Source organism: Calypte anna, chromosome 4B, assembly GCF_003957555.1.
Source record: "Calypte anna isolate BGI_N300 chromosome 4B, bCalAnn1_v1.p, whole genome shotgun sequence".
Taxonomy (NCBI): domain Eukaryota; kingdom Metazoa; phylum Chordata; class Aves; order Apodiformes; family Trochilidae; genus Calypte; species Calypte anna.
The window spans coordinates 13,533,345-13,556,911 of NC_044249.1; the positions used below are offsets into that span (position 1 = coordinate 13,533,345).

The 23,567-nt window shown below is 38.7% G+C and overlaps 1 protein-coding gene across 4 annotated transcripts in view; it reads right to left on the reverse strand.

The window, feature by feature from the left end:
- Positions 1-10,144: 10,144 nt before the first annotated feature.
- ABLIM2 (actin binding LIM protein family member 2) overlaps positions 10,145-23,567 on the reverse strand; it is a 98,770-nt gene continuing 85,347 nt past the window's right edge. For all 4 annotated transcript variants that reach the window (XM_030450646.1, XM_030450644.1, XM_030450645.1 and 1 more), the window contains one exon: positions 10,145-11,890. In XM_030450646.1, coding sequence (XP_030306506.1) covers positions 11,777-11,890 — 114 coding nt within the window. In that variant the 3' untranslated portion in view covers positions 10,145-11,776. The remainder of the gene's footprint in view (positions 11,891-23,567) is intronic.

Sequence of the window (23,567 nt, forward strand, 5' to 3'; positions counted from 1 at the left end):
GTGGTTTTCTGTCCTGTCTCATTACCCTCAGTTATTCCAGTAGTGTGATACCCAAAGTAACAGGTTCAACCAGGGCAAATTCTATTTATTCAGCATTTACAATGTGTGACCCGCTAAGGCATGCATCAGATCACTGCGGACCAAACCATGAGTGCTGAATTCACAATAGACCAAATTTTTTTAGCCTAAGGTCTCACTTTCAGCTGAAAGAGATTCTTGTATGCCTTTGGGTATGGGCAGGGAAGGACTTGTCTACCAGATGAGCTCTTCTGACAGCAGCAGCCTGCTCCTACCTGCCTTTTTTCATTCTGCTTGTTAGGAGCTGGCAGGAGTGGGATTTGGAATAGTTATAAATAGTGATTTTTCTGGCAATATTAAAGAGCTTAGTCAGCCTTAGATTCTCTTCTCCATGGTTCAATTGCTTTCACCTGTTGCTGTCTTTGAGCTACTGTACTCGTATCACGACATGTAAAACATGGTCACTACAGAGAGCAATCCTAAAGTTTGCTGTAAAAGCACAGCTCTTGGCTGCTCCAGCTCATGCTGCATAATCAGTGCATAGCACTACTGATTTTTATGCTGTAAGAGAGCACTTCAAGGATTCAGTGGCCTCTCTGTCACCCATTTGATAAATTTCAATGACCACATAACGTTAAGTAGCACTTCAGTGTATGGCCTCTGCCTGCCCTAAGATGTTGTGTGGCCCCTCTGCAGTCCATAAGCAGAGTGCTTGGTTCTAGCAATACTGGAGTCCTCTTTTTTCCGCAAAGATGTCCTGAAGATGTTAGAGAGCTGATCATCGAAGAAATATGTATGAGAAGTTGTCATCACGAGACAGGCAAGAAAACAAGCACATTATGGCCTATGCCAGGTGAGAAGTGAGATAACAAATGGTTTGGTCTTTGGCTGTTTTTTGTAAGGACTCATCTTCTGGTGGTAACTCCACATGGACTAAAGCATAAGCCCCTTACCACAAAGACAAACATCAGAGAGCACAAACAGTTCCCTTCGAAGACAAACGCTCTCTAAAGCTGAAGAACTCAAAAGCATTTTTTTCTTATTTGAACTCTTAGCTTCCAAAATGCTGCATTTTAAAATGGCATCCTCCCAGCCCCAATTCTGAGTTTGTCTGTATGCAGTCCATGAGCTGCTTCAGCTGCAAACTAAACCTTAGTGTTTCAGTCGATTTCTTTTCCATGAGTCTTAATGACACTCCTGAAACACAAAATACATTTTTCAAAACTAAAAGGAATGGCTAATAATTCACCTCAAACACAATATGATCAAAATAAATTGATTACTAAGGAGTTTCTCGCATGGCAACTTATGTCATTAGTAGGAAATCTGTGGTTCACAGTAAGTGTACGTCATACTTTGCACCCAATAAACAACTTCAACTGATCTCCTTATAAAACAAAGTAGCAGAAGGCAATTTTGTATAAATCTCCCTATTTGAAACACACAGCATTCATGTTTGACAAAGCATCTTCTAGACTTAAGATGAATCATCCATGCAATGTTTCAAATATTGTCTTTCTTCTCAACATTTCAGTATAAATTCCTTCTCTGTCAAGGGTAACTACACAATTTTAGGCAGTCAAGCTTTAGGCATGACTTGATGAAGATTAGTGGTATGGATGCCCTTTTCTTCCTGTAATCTTTTTAGTACTGCTTATCACACACACAAAAAAAAAAAAAAGAAAAAAATGAGAGCAAAAAGGAAAAATAATTTCTAGTCCCACAAGTAATGTCTCTACATATAGTTTTTTACAAGATTAGGACTTTAACCATCAGATAACCTTCAGTGTGTTGAAGGAGAAAAGTCATGACAATGACAGGCCATCTTTAATATTATCTTTAGGATGTACTTAAAAGAGTTATTATGCATGTTTTAAGACTTCTTTCCCTTGGAAAATCAACATTAAATGAAATCTGAGAAAAACAGACATAAGAAAAAAAATGTCAAACCATTTGTGGTGATTTATGTCTTATAAGGAAATCCAAGTGATCTGGATTTGGCTCACTCAAATAACGTAAAAGGCAGGAAAACACTACTTTAAGTGTTTAAAAGTATGGGTCAATTTTTAAAGATGCATTCAATTCCACATCAAATCTGCTTTGGACTGAGTCCATTAGCAGACAACTTGCTTGTGCAAGAGGCCCTGAAACCTTAGCAATATCCTGGTGAGAAAATAAGCATAAGAAAAGCTATTGGATGATGTAAGTAATGATTGGTATCCCCCAAAAGTCTGCTCAGTATTTTTCAGTAGGACCTTTCAAGATGTTTCTACAGGAATGTGGTGGGAGGGTTTTGGTTTGGTTTTTTTGTTTGTGTGTTTTTGTCTTTTTGTTTGTTGGTTTGTTTGGGTTTTTTTTCAGTATATTAAAGTCAAATCATGGGTGTAAGAGACTGAAATTGTAGCTGGTATCTTCTTGCCGTGTGGTACCAGAAAGCCTGTCAATACAATCTGCCTCTCTGGGGGTTCTTGGGGGGGGGTGGGATGAGGTATTTTCATTTGAGTAGACATAAAAAAAGTACCATTGTCAAAACACTGACTTAATGTACCAGACATTGCCCCTGTGCAGAAATCCCTGGTGTGTTGGGCAGGGGAGATGAGGGCTCCCTGGACTGAACCTTACCTCAGCTGCCTCCCATGTGCAATTCCTGCCCTCACATTGGGTTGGCCAGGGGAGAATGGAAGGTCCTAGCGAACAGTGAAAACCAGCCAAAAATAATGTGCAATCTGGGCTGTTAGGAGAGGGAGTGATATTACAGGAATTGAGACTCACATCAGATGGCAGGATTTCAAAAATAGAAGGCAAGTTAAGAAGCTTTCAGAATAAAAATCAGATACTTTGAAACTATGACTTTTCTGTAAGGAAAAAAATCAATGTTTCTACAGCTGTCTCAGACACTTGAAAACAAACTAGGAATAAATGTTATCACTCACAGCAGAGAGCCCTTGATAAAATGTTGTGTTTTTTCCCTTCATTATTACATACTGTGACCCTGTTACTGCAGATTAATACTCTCATACACAGAATCTTTCTGGTTTTTTTTCAAGAGAATTTTTTGAGGTACCTCTTCAGAGCAAGTATTTTTTTCCTGGAACACACATACTTTTCAAGTTTGCCAGGGAAAAAAAAATCATATTTTATATACACTTTTAAAATTTGTTTCACAAATCTCACAGTGCTTAGTATATATGTTATTAAAAGGTTTGTTTATACAGTTAAAACATTTCTATAGAAATACCATTTACCCTTCTGAAGAAAGCAAATTTGAAGAAGTGTGCATTAAAGAAACTTCAAGAGAAAGATTATGCAGCTTTTATATAATGCACAGGCCTCTCCTTACTTGCTACACAGAGAGGTTTCCTATGCAGGAAAAATATTTGCAATCGTCTTCTTTCCACAGAGATGTAAAATATCCTAAATTAGGTTCTTCATTTCACTGCCAATTGATTTTGAATCAGGGCAAAGGAAGGAATATATTCAAAAGGATAACATACACTTTATAGAAGCTTAATGTGTAGTTAAGAATGGTTAATTCCTATTCATATTCTTCTGTTTCAGCTAAAGATAAAGAAACAACCCCTCCTGATTTCAGTTTTAGAAGAATTACCATATAACCTGACCTCTGCAGTTTTGTGAGGATAAGACTGACAGTGATTTCAGTGGGCTTAGCATTTAGTATTTTATATTTGCAAAATGCTATGCTAACATCCTTTCATTAGTTGTGTATTCTACTCCCAGCATCACTGTAAAGGAGCTCTACCTTTGGTTAGTATGATTTTAAAAAAAAAAATCCTAGTCTTCTTATTTGTTAAACACACTGGGACTAGATTTCCAGTAAATTTCACCTTCTTGTCCGTTTTCTTTGAATTCAAGAAAGATTAGGCCAAAATGAAATCTCAGCCTTTCCCTACCTCTTTGTTCCTCGTGCATTATTCAACAATATATGAAACTCTATACCTTCCTTCTCCTTTAACATCAAGATCAGTGAAAAAGCAGTTCTTTATCTGTCCAAATAATGCCTGGGTAATGCTGCTGCAAATCTAAACCCTCCAGATAAACTCTCTGCATTGTTTTACTTGTGCATTACTTTTCACTTTTTCCTACAGAAACACATTTGTATAAGTGCTGGAAAAGTCACTTAAAGTCACTTTACACCTTATTTACTCTTCAGCTGACTCGCTGTGACATAGTGTCACTTTTTGACATGAGGAATTTTCTTATTCCTTCAAGAAGCTTGGCCAGGTTTGGCCAGGTCATACTTTTTAGGCTCCAAAACTCTTCCAAATATTTCCAATTAAGTCAATTAATTTGAAAGATTTTGAAAGAAAAAGATCTTACTTACAGTTGGGTATGGCTACTTTAATGTTTGTCTTCTGTAAAGTGTTTGGAAATCAAGGTCTGATGATCCAGAGCAATATATTTTACAGATTTGTTTTGCAAGTCTTAGCCCTCTTTGTTCCTTACCAACTTTTTTTAAATAGAAGTTTCACTATGTAGAAAATTTGCATAAATACTTTTAATTTCAGAGTAACATGAGAGTTGCTGAACTGCTAGTATAGAAATACTAGTTTTATTAATGTGTACAGAAGTCCTGAAATATGCTAATTTATATGTAAAACTGTTTCAGAGGTACAACGATAAATGTGAAAGCACATAATCTAATATTTATATTTTTATAGAATATTTTAAAAAAACCCACATTTTAGATCCTGAAATTTAGCACCTCATAGTAACCCATAGCCACAGAGACCTCCGACTAGTGACAACAGGAGTACATTCTTCTGTAGAATTCTTTAATTTCATCCTGTGGTATACATGTGGGATTGGAAATATAAAATATGTCTCTCGGAGCAGTTTTTTTCCTTCGGCTGGTAAATTACCATATGTTTATCTCAAGGAATGCCTGACAGACACCTGGTCGCCCAAACCTAGCAGGGTTCCAGGACACAAAGATAAGAAATGACTCATCCCAGGAAGCCTGGAGATTTGTATGTATCAGGGCCATCTTGAATGAAATGACCCCCCACTTTCTTTTGGGGGATAAATAACCCTAGGAAAAGACGGAAAAGAGAGCGCTTCTTTCGGCTTGACATCTCCTCGGCTCCTCACCCCGATTTCCAGCTACGAAAAGGCATCGCAGCGACGCGACAGCGAAAACCACAAGCAGCCTCAGCCCGAAGAACCAGGAGCAACCCTCCAGCCCGAGGCCTGGTCCTGCGCGGACGGTGATATTTTCTCTTTGCTGTATTTCCCTTTGTTACTCTTAACGACCATCGATTAAGGTGGTTACTATATACAAAAGGTCTTGTTGCTAGTGTAACGGCTTTCCCTGTTTAGAATAAACTTTGTAACTAAATTTAAATCCAGCAGTCTGGTTATTTGTCAATTCAAGCGTCGTCTCTGAGTCAGTGGCTGAGTTTTCCTCGCAATCAAAATATAAATAATAACTCGGATCGTAACACATCCCCTACTCAAAAAAAGAGATTCATTTCAGCTTCTATCAGTTATTTATATCTGTAGCGGGAGGAGCCTTTCTTGCTCCTGAGGCTCGACGAGCTGCTGGCCTCTCCATTGCCTCGCACCAGAGTGAGCTGAGCTTTTCTCTGTGGGTGTGTGTCCCACCTTTATTGGCCCCCTGGTAATAGGGGGCCTGCCCTAACCAGGCAGAGGTGGACTAACACCCACTCACTGGCAACTCGAGGCACCTGGTTGTCTTGCCTCTCTACATATATTATCTTCTGTGCTATTTAGAATGGAATAAATTGTTTCAGTAGCCTTTAGTTACGTTCTTTTTGTTTGTGTGTGTGCTATAAAAATATTATTACCCTGAAAGAAGAATGAAGAAGAAAAACACAATTTGAATAATCTGATGCTTATGCAGTAGCTCATGAAGTCCTGCAGGCACTGCCCTCTATCAGGAATTAGCTTGAGGGTGAAAACTGGAAAAAAACTGGGGAGGCCCCAGTGTCTGTATTCCAGATCTTTAACTTGAGAGAGGTTCTTTAAGTCTAACTAGCAAAATGGACAAGTGGCATGAAGAGTATTAACCTGGTTCCACAACTGAATTTCAGGCCAGACTATTAGAAAAATTCAGGCAACCATTAACAACTTCAATTGTTTAATTTGCTGCCAATGATGTTATTTATTTATCAGTTAATAGAAAAAAATATAGAAAACACTAAAAATTAAAATTACTCTTAAATCAGAATTAGGGACCATTCACTTGTGTGAAAAAAACATAAGAGCAACAGCTCACAATAGTGAAATAGTGAGAATAGTTCTAGCAGGGCTTTGGCATGAGGTATGTTTGTATTTAAAAAGTCAGTCATCCTTACCTTTCTTCTTCCCTGAAAAAAAAAAATAAAATATTACATAATGCAGTCAATACAAAACAAATACTGCAATGTTTTATTCTGTCAGAACACTTCCTTCAAACAAGGTATGATGAGCTGAGAGGAGCTTGCAAGGCAAACAAGAAAACATCACAGCTTTTAGTGGAGAAAAGAGTCAGAGGATGTAATGAGGCAGTGCATCACAGCAAGAGGAGAAAACAGGTCAGCAGCATTTCATTCAAGACACAAATGTGTCATGGCTGAGACAGGAAGCTTCTCCGCTAAACCCTTGAATCCTTACACACTGAAACATGTGGGCTATGTTGCTTTAGTTGCTTTTAGTGCCTGTGGTGTCACTGTGAGTGCTGCTGGTGGGCAGGATGGCATGGAAGGACAACTGCCCCAATGCTGCAGAGATTTTTTCAACCACTTACAAAAATCTGGAACCTACCTACTCAACAAAAACCTGCGTGCATGCTAGTTAAGATGTCAAACACTGAGTGGTAGGAAGAGAACATGCTAAATCGTGAAACTAAGAGGACTCCAGTAAATTGTTGAGATCTAATGTTTCACAGGCATACATTTCTACTGAGTATCACCTTTCTAACATGACTTTTCAGAGAATAGAAAAAGCAAGAAGAGATGCAAAGGCTCCAAAAGTCTGAGCCAGCACATCCTGTGAGCCTGGGAGAATTTGGCCATCCCTCAGAGGTAGCCTGGATATGAAGAAGAAATTCTGTAATTTTACATGTACAAGAGGGTTGCACTCTATCACTGTGTGATTAAAAACATTTGTTTTTATTTTTCAGCTGTTCAAGATATTTGAAAAATGGTAGCCACACCTGTGATCTATCAAGTAATCATTGTGGTTGAGGACCAGTCATGATCTCAGGAAGCTTAGAAGAACATGATCCTTTATTTCACACAAATGAACAGGAGAACATAAGGCCACCCTGAAGCTCATGCACCACACTGATGGCAGTGCCTGGGATTTCACCCAGCTCTGTGAAAAGGCTAATGAAATTAATGGTCTGGCTTGGTCACACAATATTAAATAGATGGTTCCTCATCAAAATGAGTAACGTGAGACAAAGCATCTCTCTTGGTCTGCACTGTATCTACTTTGTTCATATAAAATTAACCTTGTCTCAGAGGGTTATTGGATTCCAGGTAGCTTCTCACAACTATGTATTTTCTTCTTTCTGCAATTTCAGTTTTCAGAGTTCTACCCTGAACCACAAGGAAAAGAAATAGCAGAAGGTCAGACAAAAATGTCCAGCCTTCTCAGACAGCTATAATGGTAATCTGGCATGCCTGGTTTCCTATCTGGAACTGTTGGTCAGATATTCCTCAGCAACCACAAAAATCCATGTATTCCTTTGTCTCAAAGAGTATGATGATGAAATAAGTTGGCTCTTTCATTGCTGTGTTTGAGACATGCCTTCTTTAAAATTCATGAGATGAGAATTAGGTCATACATCAGGGTTGTCATGAACAGCTGAGACATACACTTCAAATCCAAGTATGAAAATAAAATCTGACAGAATTCTCTTTCTTGTTGTATACACATAAAAAACTCCTTCGAGATCTACATTGATCCTTTTGAGCTGCAAAGCCATAGCCATACTTACCAAAATGGTGAGACAGAATTTCCTTGAAAACGGGGCTATGGAACAGTATCTTAGTAACTCAAAAAAACATTATCTAAAAAAAGCTGATGATTTGTTGAGACTCTCAGTTACTGCCAATGTTGGACCACACTATCAGATGGAATATTCTGGCAAAGATGTATCTAATTACTTTGAAATGCATTTTCCAACTCATAACACCATTTAAGATTACCATATGGAACTCTAGAAATAAACCAGAATATTGATTACGCACATGTTACTCTATTCACATCTAATAAGACACTCGAGTTCCTGAAAGAAGACTACATGGGTAAAATTCCAATTTGCAATGTTTAAATGGGGAAAATATAAATTTCAGAAACAGAAATGTTGTGTCCTCTGGTATGCCTTGTTCTGGTTTACAGAATTCAGGTGATGTACAGAAAACTTAGCAGTGAATTACAGCACTACTCACTTTATGGCCCTTTTACAGCGGTTGGTGCCAAATCCAGCATACTATATCATGTTGTAAAAAGAATCTAGTTAGGCCAGAAAGCATAACTAAAGAGGTCCCTACATCATCTGACAGTAGATGCTTTAAATATAGAGTGATACATTGGCACATATCATCTCAAAAACAGAGCAGCTTACTGAGTTATGCCACCCTTGCACAGAACAGACATTTATAGACCATTTTTAATTTTCAGGAATATGAAGTAAGAAGGGCACACAAGAGTACTTGTTCATCTAATGTCAGCAAAGGTTTTGTATATGGAAGCCAAAATTCCTTTTTGGTTTTGGCTAGTAGTAGGAACGTAAATTGATAAACTGAGTGTCTTCTAAAACATTTTTGCGTGTTTGGCATTGAATATGAGCCTGATTGGTGCACAGTATAATGAACACAAAGAATTCCTGTGTTGAGGCAACTTGTGAGACTTGTGCAGTGCAAAGTACCATCCTGATGGCTTGGAAGTTATTTGGTATTATAGTCTAGGAACTGCCAGTGGTTCTAAGATCGGTGGTTCCATCAGCTTGATAAAATCTGGTTTATTTTCACTTTCAGACTGTAGGCATGGAATTAATTTAATGTAAAATTAGGCAGCTTGCAATGTACGCTTCTGCTGTTGAATTACTTTCTTTATATTCAGTGGACAGAAATGAGAAAGGTGCAATTCATATTAGGATGTGATTGCAGTAATTTTTTTTCTCTTCAGTGACCATAAAAGGTATCACAGAACAAACCAGCTTGTAAGCAAATACAGAGAATGGGGCATCACTCCCAGGTACAGTTGTGTGTTGTGATAAGACTCACCTGAGCTAAAACATCTACACAGGTAAATGTAAACCAGGAGTTGCATCTGCTCTAACTCAGGTATGGCAAGGATCTCCAGGAACCACATTTAGGGCTGTGGATGTTATAACAATCAACTGGCTCCAAGCAGCACTAATGGGTCAAACACAGTTCTCATGCTCTCACTGTCCTCACTTCTCATCAGCATAATACAATGCAGCAACATGTGTTGCTTACTAATGCATATTTTCCTTGGAACGTAGGCTGAACCCTACACCAGTATTGTGGTTAAGCAATTTTCAGATTACTTATGAAGATACACATTGAACCTGATCTGCACTGGTATATGGCTTTCTTTGATCAACCTGCAATTTGTTATACTCACAGAGATGTCTGTAACCAATCTGATGTCCCAGGAAGGTGTAGCTGAGAAGTCTTCACCAACGTCAAACTTGCTTTTCATAATTCTCCAATTGTTCTCCCAGATTTAGATTTTCATAGTACCAATGGACCTTGCTGATCATGTTTTAGATTGTCCTGTTTCAGTGTGATACTGGTTTTCACATGCAGACAAAACCTAAAAAGCTATCCTGAGGCTGCAGAGCATTATGGATGCAGGCTACAGGTGATCAGGAGCTCTCAGTTAGTAATTGCCAATAGTTCTGTACACTGAACATCACCAGTAAAGCAGCTTTTGCTTGATCAGATCTGCCAGTTGCAAGATGGATTGTTTACATTATGACCAACTTAACAGTAACTTGACATTCAAAGGTACACCTAACCCTCTCCTCCATCAGCAAAACTGATTGCAGATTATTTACATTAATATCATGGGAAGCCCCTATCCAGAGCAGCAGTGCCATCTAAAAATTATACACACATTAGCAAAGTAATTCAGTTAGGTGTTTGTTTTAATGATTTCTTTAAAACGTTTGTATTGTCAGACAAAACATTTAGATCATGAGAAAATATTTATTTTCAAGAGCATGGATTCTGAAAGTCAGTCAGAAGAAGGCATGTTCAATGCTATGGTTTTTCCAATGCTAAATAAGTTGAACCAGCGTGTTGTAGTGCATACCAGTTACTTTAAGGAAATGCAAAACGACAGTGAAGTCGGGAGTACAAACATTCAAGGCAGTAAAAATGCACAATACTGACACATGGCTGAAAAATGTACTTTTTGTAATGCTCTTTTAGTATCACACAAAACTAGCAACTCCTTTAAAACATTTTTTGTCTGCAACCATTCCTCTGACCATATAAAATGATTAAATTTAATACAGTCTTTCCACTGCAAGAGATTTAAGGTCTAACGCTCATATCAAACTCCTCAGATTTTGTTAGCTTTGCTTGTTATTTATGATAGTTTCAAGGTACTGCACCAATATCAAGATAGGTTGTTTTTCAAAACTTGTTTGTATAGAAACATGCAAGTAGTAATGCATGAGGGTTTTTTCTATATACTTGATTCTAATTGCATGTATTATTGATAGAGCACACCAAGCTTTTTTTGTTACATTTTATGCCGAACTGTTCCATTTTCACATCTACCAAATGCCATCACAGTTCTCATGGCTTACTGTGTAAAGCCAGAAAGTGGAGAAAGTAAGAATGTCTTTACTTAGGACATATAGTAATGAAAAGAATACTTTTATAGATAGATAGACCTATCTATGTATAATTAATATTACATGGTATTTCTGTCAGCATGAAATGTAAAAAAAAAAGTTCTTCAAACATCCTAAACCAGTAGGACAACACAGTTAAGTGGCACAATACACTCTTAAACCAGTTTTCTATAAGGCTTCAGTTTCCCTGATGAATGGGACTACAATTTTAAGTAGGTCTGTATACATTTTTAGTCATTATAACTGTTTTTTGTCACAATATATTCTTAATAAAATAAAAAGTCTTGTGTTGTAATAAAGATAGCTAGTTACCTCCTAGACAAATATGACCTTTTAGAGAGTAGGCTGTGTCTAAAGTATAAGTAGATTTAAGGTGCTTCCATTTTTTTGCTTTCATTCTTAAAAAGTACCACGCATAAACAATTGCAATAATTGCTTGTGGACATGCTTTTCTTTGGCTTTTACCATATATTTAAGAGCATGTGATCCCCCGTTGGAGAGTTCTATATTCATGATTTACTTAATTTTGTAAAAATTATGTGGTAAAACTTAATGGAACAAGATGCTGGACACATATCCTTTGTCACAGCTACACTTTTTCTCTTCATTTCGTAATTTCCATTTGCATCAAGCAGTAACTGCAAGCAACAGTAAATTTAAAGCTGGATTTTTTTGCGCACTGTTAACTGGTTAGGACCAGGAGTTACTGACAAAACCATCTGGTCAGGCAAGATTAGCAAATTCTCTGTATACCAGTGCATTGCCATCTAATCTGTCCTGTTTCCCCAACACATACTAACACAATGAAGCTGGACAATGGTTCAACAGCAAGTGCATGTGATAGTTCTGGCAAGACTATTTTTGTTTTGATTAAGCACATATTTTATCTGGGAGGGGCTAGAAAAGCAGGGCCTTTTTCTTCAGGTCATTCCGCTTCCAAAGTGCCAGACGATCAAATTCCTCAATGCTCATTTTGAAGACTTCCTGGAACTCTTCAGGGGACAAATGCCTCTTGAAAATGAAAACACAAAAGGTATCATTAAGTTCTGTGCACAGGAATATTTCTACCCTTATTAAGTTTTGAAATATACCACAAAATAATGTATTAGGATTTGCATTTAAACTCCCTAATTTGTTCTGGAAAAGACCAAATCAGCTCAGAGTAGCTGGAAAATGCAATTATTGATGGCAGTAGCGAGTTTTGAAAAAAAAAATAATCTCTTTAATACAGTTCCAGCTAAACAGAAGCTGTGGTCTTCAGGAAAAAGATAGGTTTACACATGGTGCTTGATGACAGAGCATGCCGAGACAAATTTAAGCTGTTCCAGGACTTTAAAGAGATTGATAACAATGTAATTTCAGAGTTGGATTTGCTTTGCCTTGATCTTTAACAAGAGTGATGGACACCACACTGATCCACTAATAGTAGCCTTGCAACAAAGCAGAGAGCACACTGCTAAATTCCTAAAGCCCAAACGTGCTTATCCATGGGGATAGACTCATATCAAAAGTACAAGTTGGATAAAGTTTTTTTTTTTTAAAATGACAAAATCTACACTTCTATTTTATGTTTTCATGATTTAATATTACAATAATAATAATAAAGAAGATTTAGAGAAAAAAAGCCTTAGCTCTGCAATCTAGCCCTCTCTTTCCCAACTAAGCTTTTGAATTGAAGTTCCCAAGGTGCAGCCTCCAGACACCCCAGCAACTCTGTCCTGAACCTTCAGCACCTGCTGAAGCACCATCTTCCACCAGAAAAAGGGTCCCCCAAAGCTGATAACCCCAGGAAATTCATGGATGTGGCTCATCATGCAGGCTCATCACAATTATTAGACACCTGTGTTATTTCAAGGGACAGACATGGGCCTTTGCCTTTCATCTCAGTGCTTCCTGGTTGCTGGAGGACCCAGCAGGACAGAAGTCCAGGAGGACAGAAGTTCAGTGTCCCCATAATTTGGAGAAGGATAAAAACTGCCATCATTCTCTCTCAAGATACGTTACACCATTAGCCTGCCTTGCAAAGCTATTTTTATGATAAATTTGAAAGCAAATTTATACTTTCCACTTATTAACAACACATTTATCTTTGTGATGTAAATTATTCAAGGATAGTTAACTAATTTTTTAATAAGAAATCACTGCATTTAATTACCTTGAATGGTCATTACGGGCCCTTGTGATTTAGAAAAGGACAGCCTTGGTTTTCTTCCTTTGAGATTCCACATATTCAGAACAGTGACTAAGTTTGGAAGTAAGCCTTCATTTTTCATTTAGCAAATGACAGCAACCCACCATAAGCACTATGCATAGCATGGAACAAGCACACCATGCATACTTGGCAAAGGAGATCCTGTTTCACATGGAAATGAGCAACATCTGACAATGTATTTTCTCTCACTGACAGAATTTAATTCTACTGGGCTTGGAAAGAAAAAGTAACTTCTCCCTGAACTGATTTTATTTTTCCATATTTTTCTGGTAATCAAGTGGACAAATGTGAGCAGGCTTAGCTTCAGCATTTTCTCACAGCAAGGAACATGACTGTAAGTTGTGAGATTGAAAAGGAAGTCTAGATGAGTGAAGTCAATCATTTTACTTTATCATGCTTTCTAGGTTGTGGGTAAAACTTGAGAAGTCCCCTCACTCTGGAGAAAGCTGTGACAAGCTGCAGTTCATAATCAAAGAGGAAATCAGCAAGTCTATATCCTGCAGGAAAACCCACTTTGCCAATCATCCAAAACCATAGGAAATGTAAAAATTTAAAAGGCATATTCTCTTTTCTCTTTTTGCTTCACCTCCCAACAAAGCTCACCACCAATCTCAGCAGAGGCTCTGCAATTCCCTCTTTCCTCTCCATGGCTATATTTTGCCATTTATGATTTTTCTTTGCCCTCAGGTTTAGTGAGCTTTCAGTCAGCTTGCATCTATCCAAGCCAGTAGGAATTAGATGTGAGTTCTGCTCCTTTGCTTTTACCCAGATGACATCACCTTCATTCCTTGCATGCACTCATTTGCTAATTATATTGAAGTTTTCTTTTACACTAGCACCATTTATTTTTCTCACAGCAGTTCTCAGTTGGTCCAAAACCAGTTGAAAGTTTCCAGCCCATGGATGCAGTAGTAGAGATTCAGATGGTGAAGGCACATGCTCATTTATTTCCACCTCCCATTCCACCAGGCTTTTACTTTTTCTTTTTTTTTTTTACTTTTTACTTTTGTTTTACTTTTTCCTCCTTATGCTGCCCCTCATCTCAAAGACTAACAACCAGACTGCAATATTAGCTAAGTTTCTCACTCCATCAATGCACTACTCACATACAAAATTAATTCTAGTGGAAGGGAATATTCTTCTTTAGTTTGAACCCTCCCTGAAGACACCAGTATGTGTCCAATGCAATATAATTCCTACTGTTTTCCAGGCATCTCAGAAATTTTTACCATCCTTCTCTTAAACAACATGGGCTTTAGCTTTGGGACTGTCCCTAGAAGTAGTAATGATTACAGCTCTGTCTGCAAATTTTGGAAGAAACCTTGATCCCTGAAAGATGTCATCAAACTGGCAAAGCTTCAGATAAAAGTAACATAAGTAATCATGGGTTGTACAGTTTGAATTATGAGGAAAGACTAAGAGACCCAAGTATGCATAAGCTTAGCCAAATGATGACTAAGGGAAAATATGGTAAATGTCTACAAGTATTTGAAGGGTCTAAACATCATGGGAATAGGTCAGTGTGGGAAGTTTACATTCATACTTCTCTTTGTATTTGTGATGTTAAATTTTGCACTATTTTTTTCACTATTATCAGGACTTTCATAAACTTTACAGCTTTAAGACCTAGAGCTCTCCCCAAACAAAGTCAGGAAAAATGCAGCACTAAGATATTATAAATTGATTTCTCTTCCTCAGATATCTGAATATTAATTTGCCTTAACTGAAGCGTTACCTCCTGTCATTAGTCAAACAAAAGAAGGGAAATTGAAAATTATGCCTAGTGAACAGAGAGGATACTCACTTTGAGGTATGAGAGGAGATGTGTGTGTGTAAAATTATGCTTTACAAGGCCAAGAACAGGATTTTTTTTTTCTTTAAGATTGGATCATCTTAAAATATCTAGCCATGTTAATAGTGCATCATTGGGCGATTAAATGAATGGCCTAACTTCTTAGTAATCTGAAAAGTCATTGCTGCTTTTTACTAGTGTTGGCCTTGTTTACAGAGGAAGTCTGTGTGTTTTACAGCATACTAGTGACTGATTCTTAATTCCCTTTGTGTCAACCTGGCCATAATCAGGCAGCCAAACTCAATCTACTTCTCTACACTGCAGAGACAGCCCATCAACAGCAAAGATGGGCATATTGCAGACACTGAGAATACAGATGACCAAATTAAGTTTCCTTTCTGCCCACACTCTGAGCTGATTGCACTTCAGTCAGCTCAGTTTGGAAGCTGCATACTGGTGTTAACATGAGGCTGTGCAAAAGCCTTGACGAAAGATAAGATAAATAGTTTAAAGATTGTTCACTAAAAAGACTGCTTTACCGGAGCTTGCAGCATCAGAACATCAGCATTTTGTATATATTTGAGAAACTGTCACTAGAAAGGACTTCTGCATCATATCCTTTTGATAAAATTGCATTAATCTGCATTAATTTGCATTAATCAACAGTGCTCAACCCTTTGTTCTGGATAGCATTTCATGTCAGCTTGCATGAAAAATCAGAAAGGGACCATAAGACTCAAGTTCAGCAAATGTTGGGCTCAGCAAACAAGTCCCTGTGTTGCCACGGTGTCTTTGTATAGAAAGGAAAGTTGTGATTCAAGAAGCCCAATCTTTTACCTGCAAGTATAGCATGTTGGATTAGAGATATGGAATCACAACTTTGCAAACATACTTTTGGAAGCCTGAAGGTGGCCTGCACCTTGGGAATCAAATGCTGCTGCTCTAATTCCTCACCTGGACGTTCCCTATATGCACAGTGCTGGGTAAGAAAGGTCATCACACCTTGCTGTAGTTAGGTTCCTAGCTCTTCTATAACAAACACACTGAAAAAAATCAAAATGCAAATTTTTCTTATTAAGATACACAGAACTAAGCAAGGGCTGAGCTGAACTTCTCTACTGCAATGCAGCCCCTTTAATGGAAAAGCCTCATGCCCTACAAAAAACAGGCATTAAAATGAGTGGTACAGATACAGGCTCAGAACTAAAGTAATTAATTGCACATTCAAATACTTGCTCTACAGTGTTATTTCAGAAAGGTGTGGTGCTTTTCACTGGAAATTAATGAGGCTTGTCTCTATTTTTCTACGGCCTGCTAAAAAGCCACTAATCATTCTAAATAGAGTTACAATGTTTATTTAATTCAATAAGATTTCCTCAAGAATAATTGCACTTCTAATGAAATTCAGAGATCTTCAAAACCTATACTTAGGAACATGGCATTAGTGTGAATAAGTCACAGAAAGGGAAAAATTCAATTAACCTACAGCCTTACTGCAGTAAGCTGTGACCAGGTCATGCTGCACAAGCATGTTTATTCTGTGTCAGTAATTGGATGGGAGTCCTCCTGTGAGAACATGCTGATGTAGGAAAGTCAGAGGATATCCTACTTCCTCACGAGCCAATATTGAACCCATGAACCAACACAGTGGACAGCAAGAGGTGATGAGTTGAAGACGAGAAAAATCAAAGTCCTAATTCATAGAGGTCATTTAAAACCTTGGGCTTGTTTCTTTTTTGCTTTTCATTACATTATACTGTAGGAAATGACAGCTGAGCATTAAATTGACTTTGCTTGAATCCATAGCAGATCTTCCTTCCAGCTAGTCTGTCTCCGGATGTCCCCTCTGTGTGCTCTACTTTAGAGATTATAACTTTAAGTAGCTGTCCAACTCATTTTTATTCAGAGTCCTCGTAATACTTCCAACCTCTGATCCACAAAATATCACAAGTAAAACTACAGCATCATCAAAGCAAACTGGGATTATTGGGAAACATTTATCCACAAGTAAGCAAGAATTCATCTAAATAACCAGATCTTAGCATTTTAGGGTTGTGAGTGCAAAGACTTTGTTGATGAGACACAGTCTTTGCCTGTGTTGTCAAGGATGTTACCATATCTCAACACATTTCAGTTGACAAGTAATAGTTTTGTCCCGTCTCCAATTTTTCTCCACACTACCACCACCACCCTATCCCCACAAAGCCACCTCTCTCCTCCATTCCCTTCTCCTGTGCCTCTCACAAAGTTAGCACTACAATTACTTTTGGGTACCTAATTATAATTTTATGGAAACTTCTCTGTTTTATCTACTGAATTTCAAATCTGCTATTACTATTAAGAAATTATGTGATAGGGGAGGTAATGTTGATCAATGGCATGAGTTGCCACCTAATGAAATTCGAAAGGTATCAAAAGATAACTAGAGAAACTCCATTGACCAGGGGATGAGGCAGTAGGAGCTAAAATTATGTTTATGCTAGACTAGGGCACTTACCTAGTCAAAACACTGCGCAGTTGGAGCACTTGTGCACCCCATCTGTGGCATGAGGTCTAGATCCCTCCCTTTCCATGCTTCCACATAGTAATGTGGAATTCTATGAATGTGAATCTCCAAAAAGGCTCCCAGGAAAAGCATCATAACTGAATCAGCAAGGAAGGGTGTGTGAAACCCTTTCCTCTGCCAGTGTAACCCCAAGCATCTATATAAGACTCCTGGACCTGTGGATATCTCTCATTTACTATCTCAGGGTTTCATGAAAATTCACAGAAGCTGCATTTTCCTCAGCACCATCACTGTGGGCTAATTTAATCTAAGCTCTTAAAAAACATCACAAATACAAAATACTCTGTAGTAGAACTATACAGTCACTATTTTCCCCAGCTGAGTAATCATGCAAGAAACTGAAAGGATACCAGTATTTCACTCAGGGATGTCAATATATTACCTGCACAGTAGTATAAGTAAAATATTTCTGAGGAAACCTGTACTATCATTCTGTCATTCAACCGAATGAGCCTTCACGTAAGTAATTGTCTTCAACAGACTGCTGGTAAAAATGTTATACAATTAAGAAAATAATTTCTAATTAAAATTAAATCTATGAACCCATAAAAAATTATAAAAATACAAGAATCTTGAGTTCTAAACATTTAAGATATTTAAGTGATGTTTTACCTTAAGAGTTACATTATTATAAAACTGAAGAATCTAATTAAGTTATTCATTGGGTATTCATGGAAGTAAGGGTTTACACTTTTTCGGATATTTCTCTCAGACCCACAACTGGGTCTCAGAGGTTTGGTGTCAGATGGCATGTCTATAATCTTTGGGCCTAATCCAAAAATGTATGCTGGAATATGGAAATTTTCCATATTCATTTGCTTTGGGTAAAAACCTTAAAGCAGGTTTTCAGTTTTCCTTTATTTCCACTTTAGCACATCCAAAATATGAATGTTCCACACCTAATTCTTTTCCACTCCCACAGTGATTCCACCCTGACAGGAATTAGCCTTTGTCCATACCCTGTGATTTCTAATGTGTGTTTTCATTGTACAGCAGCTCTTTTCATAATGGATTTGAAAACTGATATAGATACTCAGCACTGATCACAACACAAGCATATGCCTAGAATTAGAAACACCACACAAAGGTTTTGCCAATTAAAGAGTGTGAAGTTCCCCTCAAGTCAGTGAACTGAGATTTTTCACTTCAGGTTATGAACTTCATCAAGAACTGAGCCCATAACCTCAAATTCAGTCCCAAACTACAAAGTACACTTCTCTGTGTTAAAACACATAGCATTCCAGTTTTGCTCTGATTTTCTCCATCTGAGCTCCAGAGGAGGTGTGCCACAAAAAATTACTTGTATGAATGACATCTAGGAGTTGGGGCTGTTATAAATTCAGGCTCAATTACTGGAAACCAGTCCTAAGATGGCTGCACAGTCCAAATGGCTTGAACCCAGGGTGATTGTTGAATAAAAAACAGTGGAAAAAATGTCATCCTTAAAACAAGTCCAGGCAAGCAATTTCAGAAAGAAAAGCATGTTTGAATTAATGCAAATGCTCTGTTCAAACAAGACCGCACCCATGTTTAAATGTCTCATTTCTGTTTATAAGAACAAGGTGGCAGATGAAAGTTTGCTACTTGACATACTGGAGTATTTTTTTCTTTAGCAATTGTTTCAGTGTGTCCTTGCTAAACAAATAACGAACTGGCTCAAACAAAAGTGGGATAATATACTTTCTACTGTATTTGTTAGGCACGAATGAATAATGTTTTTAACTCTGGCATTCAAAAGAAAAGGCTAAAGAAACTAAGATACATTAAGATAAGAAAATCAAATGAAAACACTAAGACGGTTTCCAAATGAAAACTCTTAACTATGTTGGCTTTCAAAACCACCAGCCTGTGACCACAAAAGAAATCTTATACTCTGTGATAAAAGCAACTTCAGAGGGAAAAAAAAATTAAAATCTATACAGCTGGTCATGAACACTTGGACATGCAAGCACTGAATGACATTACTGCAACTGAAGAACAGGCAAACAACATCCAATCTAAGATAAAGTATCAAGTGCTTGCTTTTTGGAGCCCAATGTCTAAATCATAAAAGGTATTCAAGTACTTGAAAAAAGTAGTAAGATTTTCAAGTGTCCATAAGCCCAACTTCCTTTGAAAAAAAACCAAAACAGGCCATGTGGAACATCACTGGGAAACTAGTACATAAGGAATGTGCTAAGGTGCGATGTGATCCAAGGGTGATGTCTTAGGCTTAGGAAACTCATGGTGTAAGTTGTCCAAAACAGGGAATTTTGCTCCAGGACGCTTACATGTAAGCCCCTACACAATAAAATTGTTCTTTTGATAAAATGTTACAAGATGGACCAAATGCATTTTTTCAAATCCTTTTTCAGCAAGAGCATCAAATAATCCTGTTTGGTAATTATACTGTGTTAAGGCTTTATTCCTAACAGAATATACCATTCTAAGAAAACTAGGAACTTATGGAGGTCCTCAAAGCAAGGCCAACTTTAAAATTAGACCATATCCTTCGGGACCTTGCCCAGCTGAATTTTGCATGCCTCCTGGTATGGAGACTCCACAGCCTCTTGGGTAACCTGTTCTACTGCACTAATCTTCCAATGAGGAACTTTTCCCTTATAACTAATCGTACTTTCCCCTCCTGCAACCTGTCACTTTTGCCTGTTGGCTTTCTAGAGACTACCTGTGAGAAAGGCAGGTTTTTCTCTATAACCCCTTACAAAAGTGAGCTCCTGACTCAGCTTGCTTTCCATTAGGATTGTCAAGTACATTTCTGCAGGGCTGTTCCCTCCATCTTGTGCTGGTGAGTCGTGTTATTCTCTCACATGTGCAGGAATCTGGATTTACTTTCTTTGAACTTCATTAAGTCCCTGTTGACCCATTTCTTTGACCTGGACAGGTCCCTCTGAGCAGAGACTCTGCTCACCAGAGCATCAGCTGCTGTCCTCCCCAGTTTGGGTCACCTGCAGATGCAGTGAGGGTGCAGTTCCTCTTCACCCAGAAAGTAAAATCTACTCCTGTCCCATTGCTTTGCTGTTCTTAAACATTATCATCATAGAAACAAAAAATGTTTGGGGCTGGAAGGGACCTTAAAGATCATCCAGTTCCAATCCCCCTGCATGGGCAGGGACACTTCCCACAAGACCAGTTTGCTCCAAGCCCCATCCAACTTGGACTTGAACACTACCAGGGACAGGGCTGTCACAACTTTCCTGGACACCCTGTTCCAGTGTCTCATGACCCTCATAGGGAAGTTCTCCCTAAAGTCTAACCTAAATCTACCCTCTTCCTGTTTAAAGCCATTGCCCCTTGTACTGTCACTACAGGCCCTTGTGAAAAGTCCTTCCCCAGCTTTCTTGTAGGCTCTCTTCAGATACTGGAAGGCTGATTTCAAGTCTCTCCAGAGGCTTTTCTTCCCCAGGTTGAACAACCCCAACTCTTTGAGCCTGTCCTTATAGAAGAGGCATTCCAAACCTCTGAACATCTTTGAGGCCCTCCTCTGGACTCGTTCTGAGAGTCCATGTCCTTTCCTTTTTGTGCTGGGGGCTCCAGAACTGGACACAGTACTCCATGTGGGGCCTCACAGGAGTGGAGTAGAGGGGGAAAACCACCTCTCTTGACCTGCTGGCCACACTTCTTTTGATGTAGCCCAGGATATGGCTAACATTTGGAGCTGCAAGCATATGTTGTTCTCAGCAACCAGCACCCTGAAGTCCTTTTTCTCAGGGTTGTTCTCAATCCATTCTCTGCCCAAGCTCTACTTATGCTTAGGATTTCTCTAACCCAGGCACAGAACCTTGCAATTACTCTTACTGAACTTCAGGAGATTGGAATGGGCCTACCTCTCCCCTCCAGGGCTTTTTCTCCTTGCATCCTGCCAGGCAGATCCATGAAGAGTTCAGAGTCTGCTGTTCCCCACAAGTGTAGGGAGCTTCTTCTTACCCTAAGGACCCTGAATTCTGCCATTTCATGGTCATGGCAGCCAAGGCTGCCCCAAGTTTCATGTTATCCTCCTGCTCGTTCATCCTTGTCGGCAAGAACATTATCTGAATTAACTTTCTCTTCACCATTTCTCATTAGAATAGCTCACAGGAGTGCTCCTCATTCATCTACTGCTAGAATAAACAGCACTGGGGTAGAGAGAGAAACTTCTAAAAGAATTCCTGGTCCAAATCCTTATCTAGTGCAAATTCTTCACATTTCTAATAAGTTTATATTAAACAAAGATCCAGGCTATTCATTCAAAAGTCTCTGCCAATAATGTATTTTAAAATCAGCAAGTTTCGTGTTACAACTAGTTCTGAATGTTGCATGTATTAGTTCACTGTTGGCAGAAACATCTCCCGGAGGAGCACAAGAAACTGGGCTACTTCTGCCTCACTACTAAGTTAGAACAAGCAAACAAAAACATGCCCAGTGCTTCTACACTTAAATATGTGTACTTTTGAAGAAAGAATTCCTGATATTTGAATTTATTACCAGTTGAACCTTCCTAATCTCTAGATATCCCCTGGGCCTAGGAAAATATTCATCATTACAAGAAAATATTTTTTATAATCCTTAAAATGTATTTCTTACACAACAGATAAGCTAAAAAATACTCACAATGGGAGAAAAGTTAGGAAAAAACCACCACCCAGTAAAACCCCACCCTCCTGTGGTCTTTGACCATTTGCTGAGCCCTTCTTTGCAGCCTCCCTTAATCTGACCCAAGAAGCTAATACCATTTACTTGAGCGCATTTTTCATAACAGGAACACTCAACAGAGGAGATTCCTCTTGGAGGAGAGAATCAGAGACAAACAACATTATATCATTTTCCATGGCATCTTTGCTGGATCGAAGTGCACCACAAATTCAAGACCCTGCTTGAAATCAACTTGCAAGAGGGCTCTTAAATAAATCTAGCTCATGTGGATTTAGTTACCTGGAGAGACCAGGAAATCAGAAATGTCACATGTGAGACATTCTAATGGTACTGAGTGTCGTGAGATTGCTTTCAGTTTTGATAGTTCATACAGATCACAAGGATTCAAGGTCTTCTTTCACTGGCACCACTGTCAGCCTCTCTGCAGCCAAAACACCCAGGAGCTGCTGCTGATTAGCAGCACAGAGACCAACTGAGTGTCACAAAACTGGAATATTAGATCATTTCTTAACAGATTTTCCAAGACAAATTACTTTACAGTTTGGATGAGACCATAGGCTTAGTAGTGCTACCACCTTCACCATTTCTGTAGGCACAATCCAGCCATTTCAGGAGTGACACTGGTTGTGGGATGAAAACAGAAGATCAACCAGCATCCCATTCTGCTTGGAGGGAGCCCTTGCCTCCTCAAGATCTGTGAGCATCAAGTTATAGGCTCCAGCAAATGTGAAACTGAACTCAAGGGAAGTTGAAATCTAACCTTAGATACACTTTCAGTATTCTGAGGGTTGCCCCCAAAAGTTTAAAGATACAAAAATATGCAAAAGTCTCTAGTAAGTATGCAAAACTCTCTAATGACAGATGGGAGGTGTGTGGTGTGTCTAATCCTGGTCTGTTCCTGGGCAAACCTATAAACCCACAGTCTTCGGCTTCTCCTTGGGTCTTGGCCAACCCTGAAATCTGAATGCAGTCAGCAACCAAGTTACAATGATTGCCTTCTTCTACCACAAGAGAAAATATTGATAAACTGCAAAGCTACTTATTTCCATCAATTTTGCAGTGCAGAAGGACAGAATGGGGAAGAGGAGAAGAGGTGAGCAGAGAAGGGAAGAGTTTGTGCCTATCACTCAACTCTGCATATGTTTTGAATGTGTAGATGAGCTGCTGCCTCTGTTTTTCCAGTAGTTACAATCCTATTAAAACACTGCTAATTTAATTATTAAAAAAACCTACCAATCCGTAAAAAATATAAAACAGTTTCCAAAGGAGTCCTTCCTGCAGCTGCACATGTTTAATATAGTGCAGCAATCAGCAGGGTCAGCCTGCTCCTCTTATCACCTTCCTGCTGCAGGTTTGAAGCAGATTCTGTTTTTTGTTCTATTTGCCAAGCTCTGGGAGCACTCGGAATTGGTTGGGCTCCTCCAGCCATCAGGCACTGAGCTGCACTTGCTGGGAGGCAGCCTGAGTAATCCCAATGTTAAGCAGACTG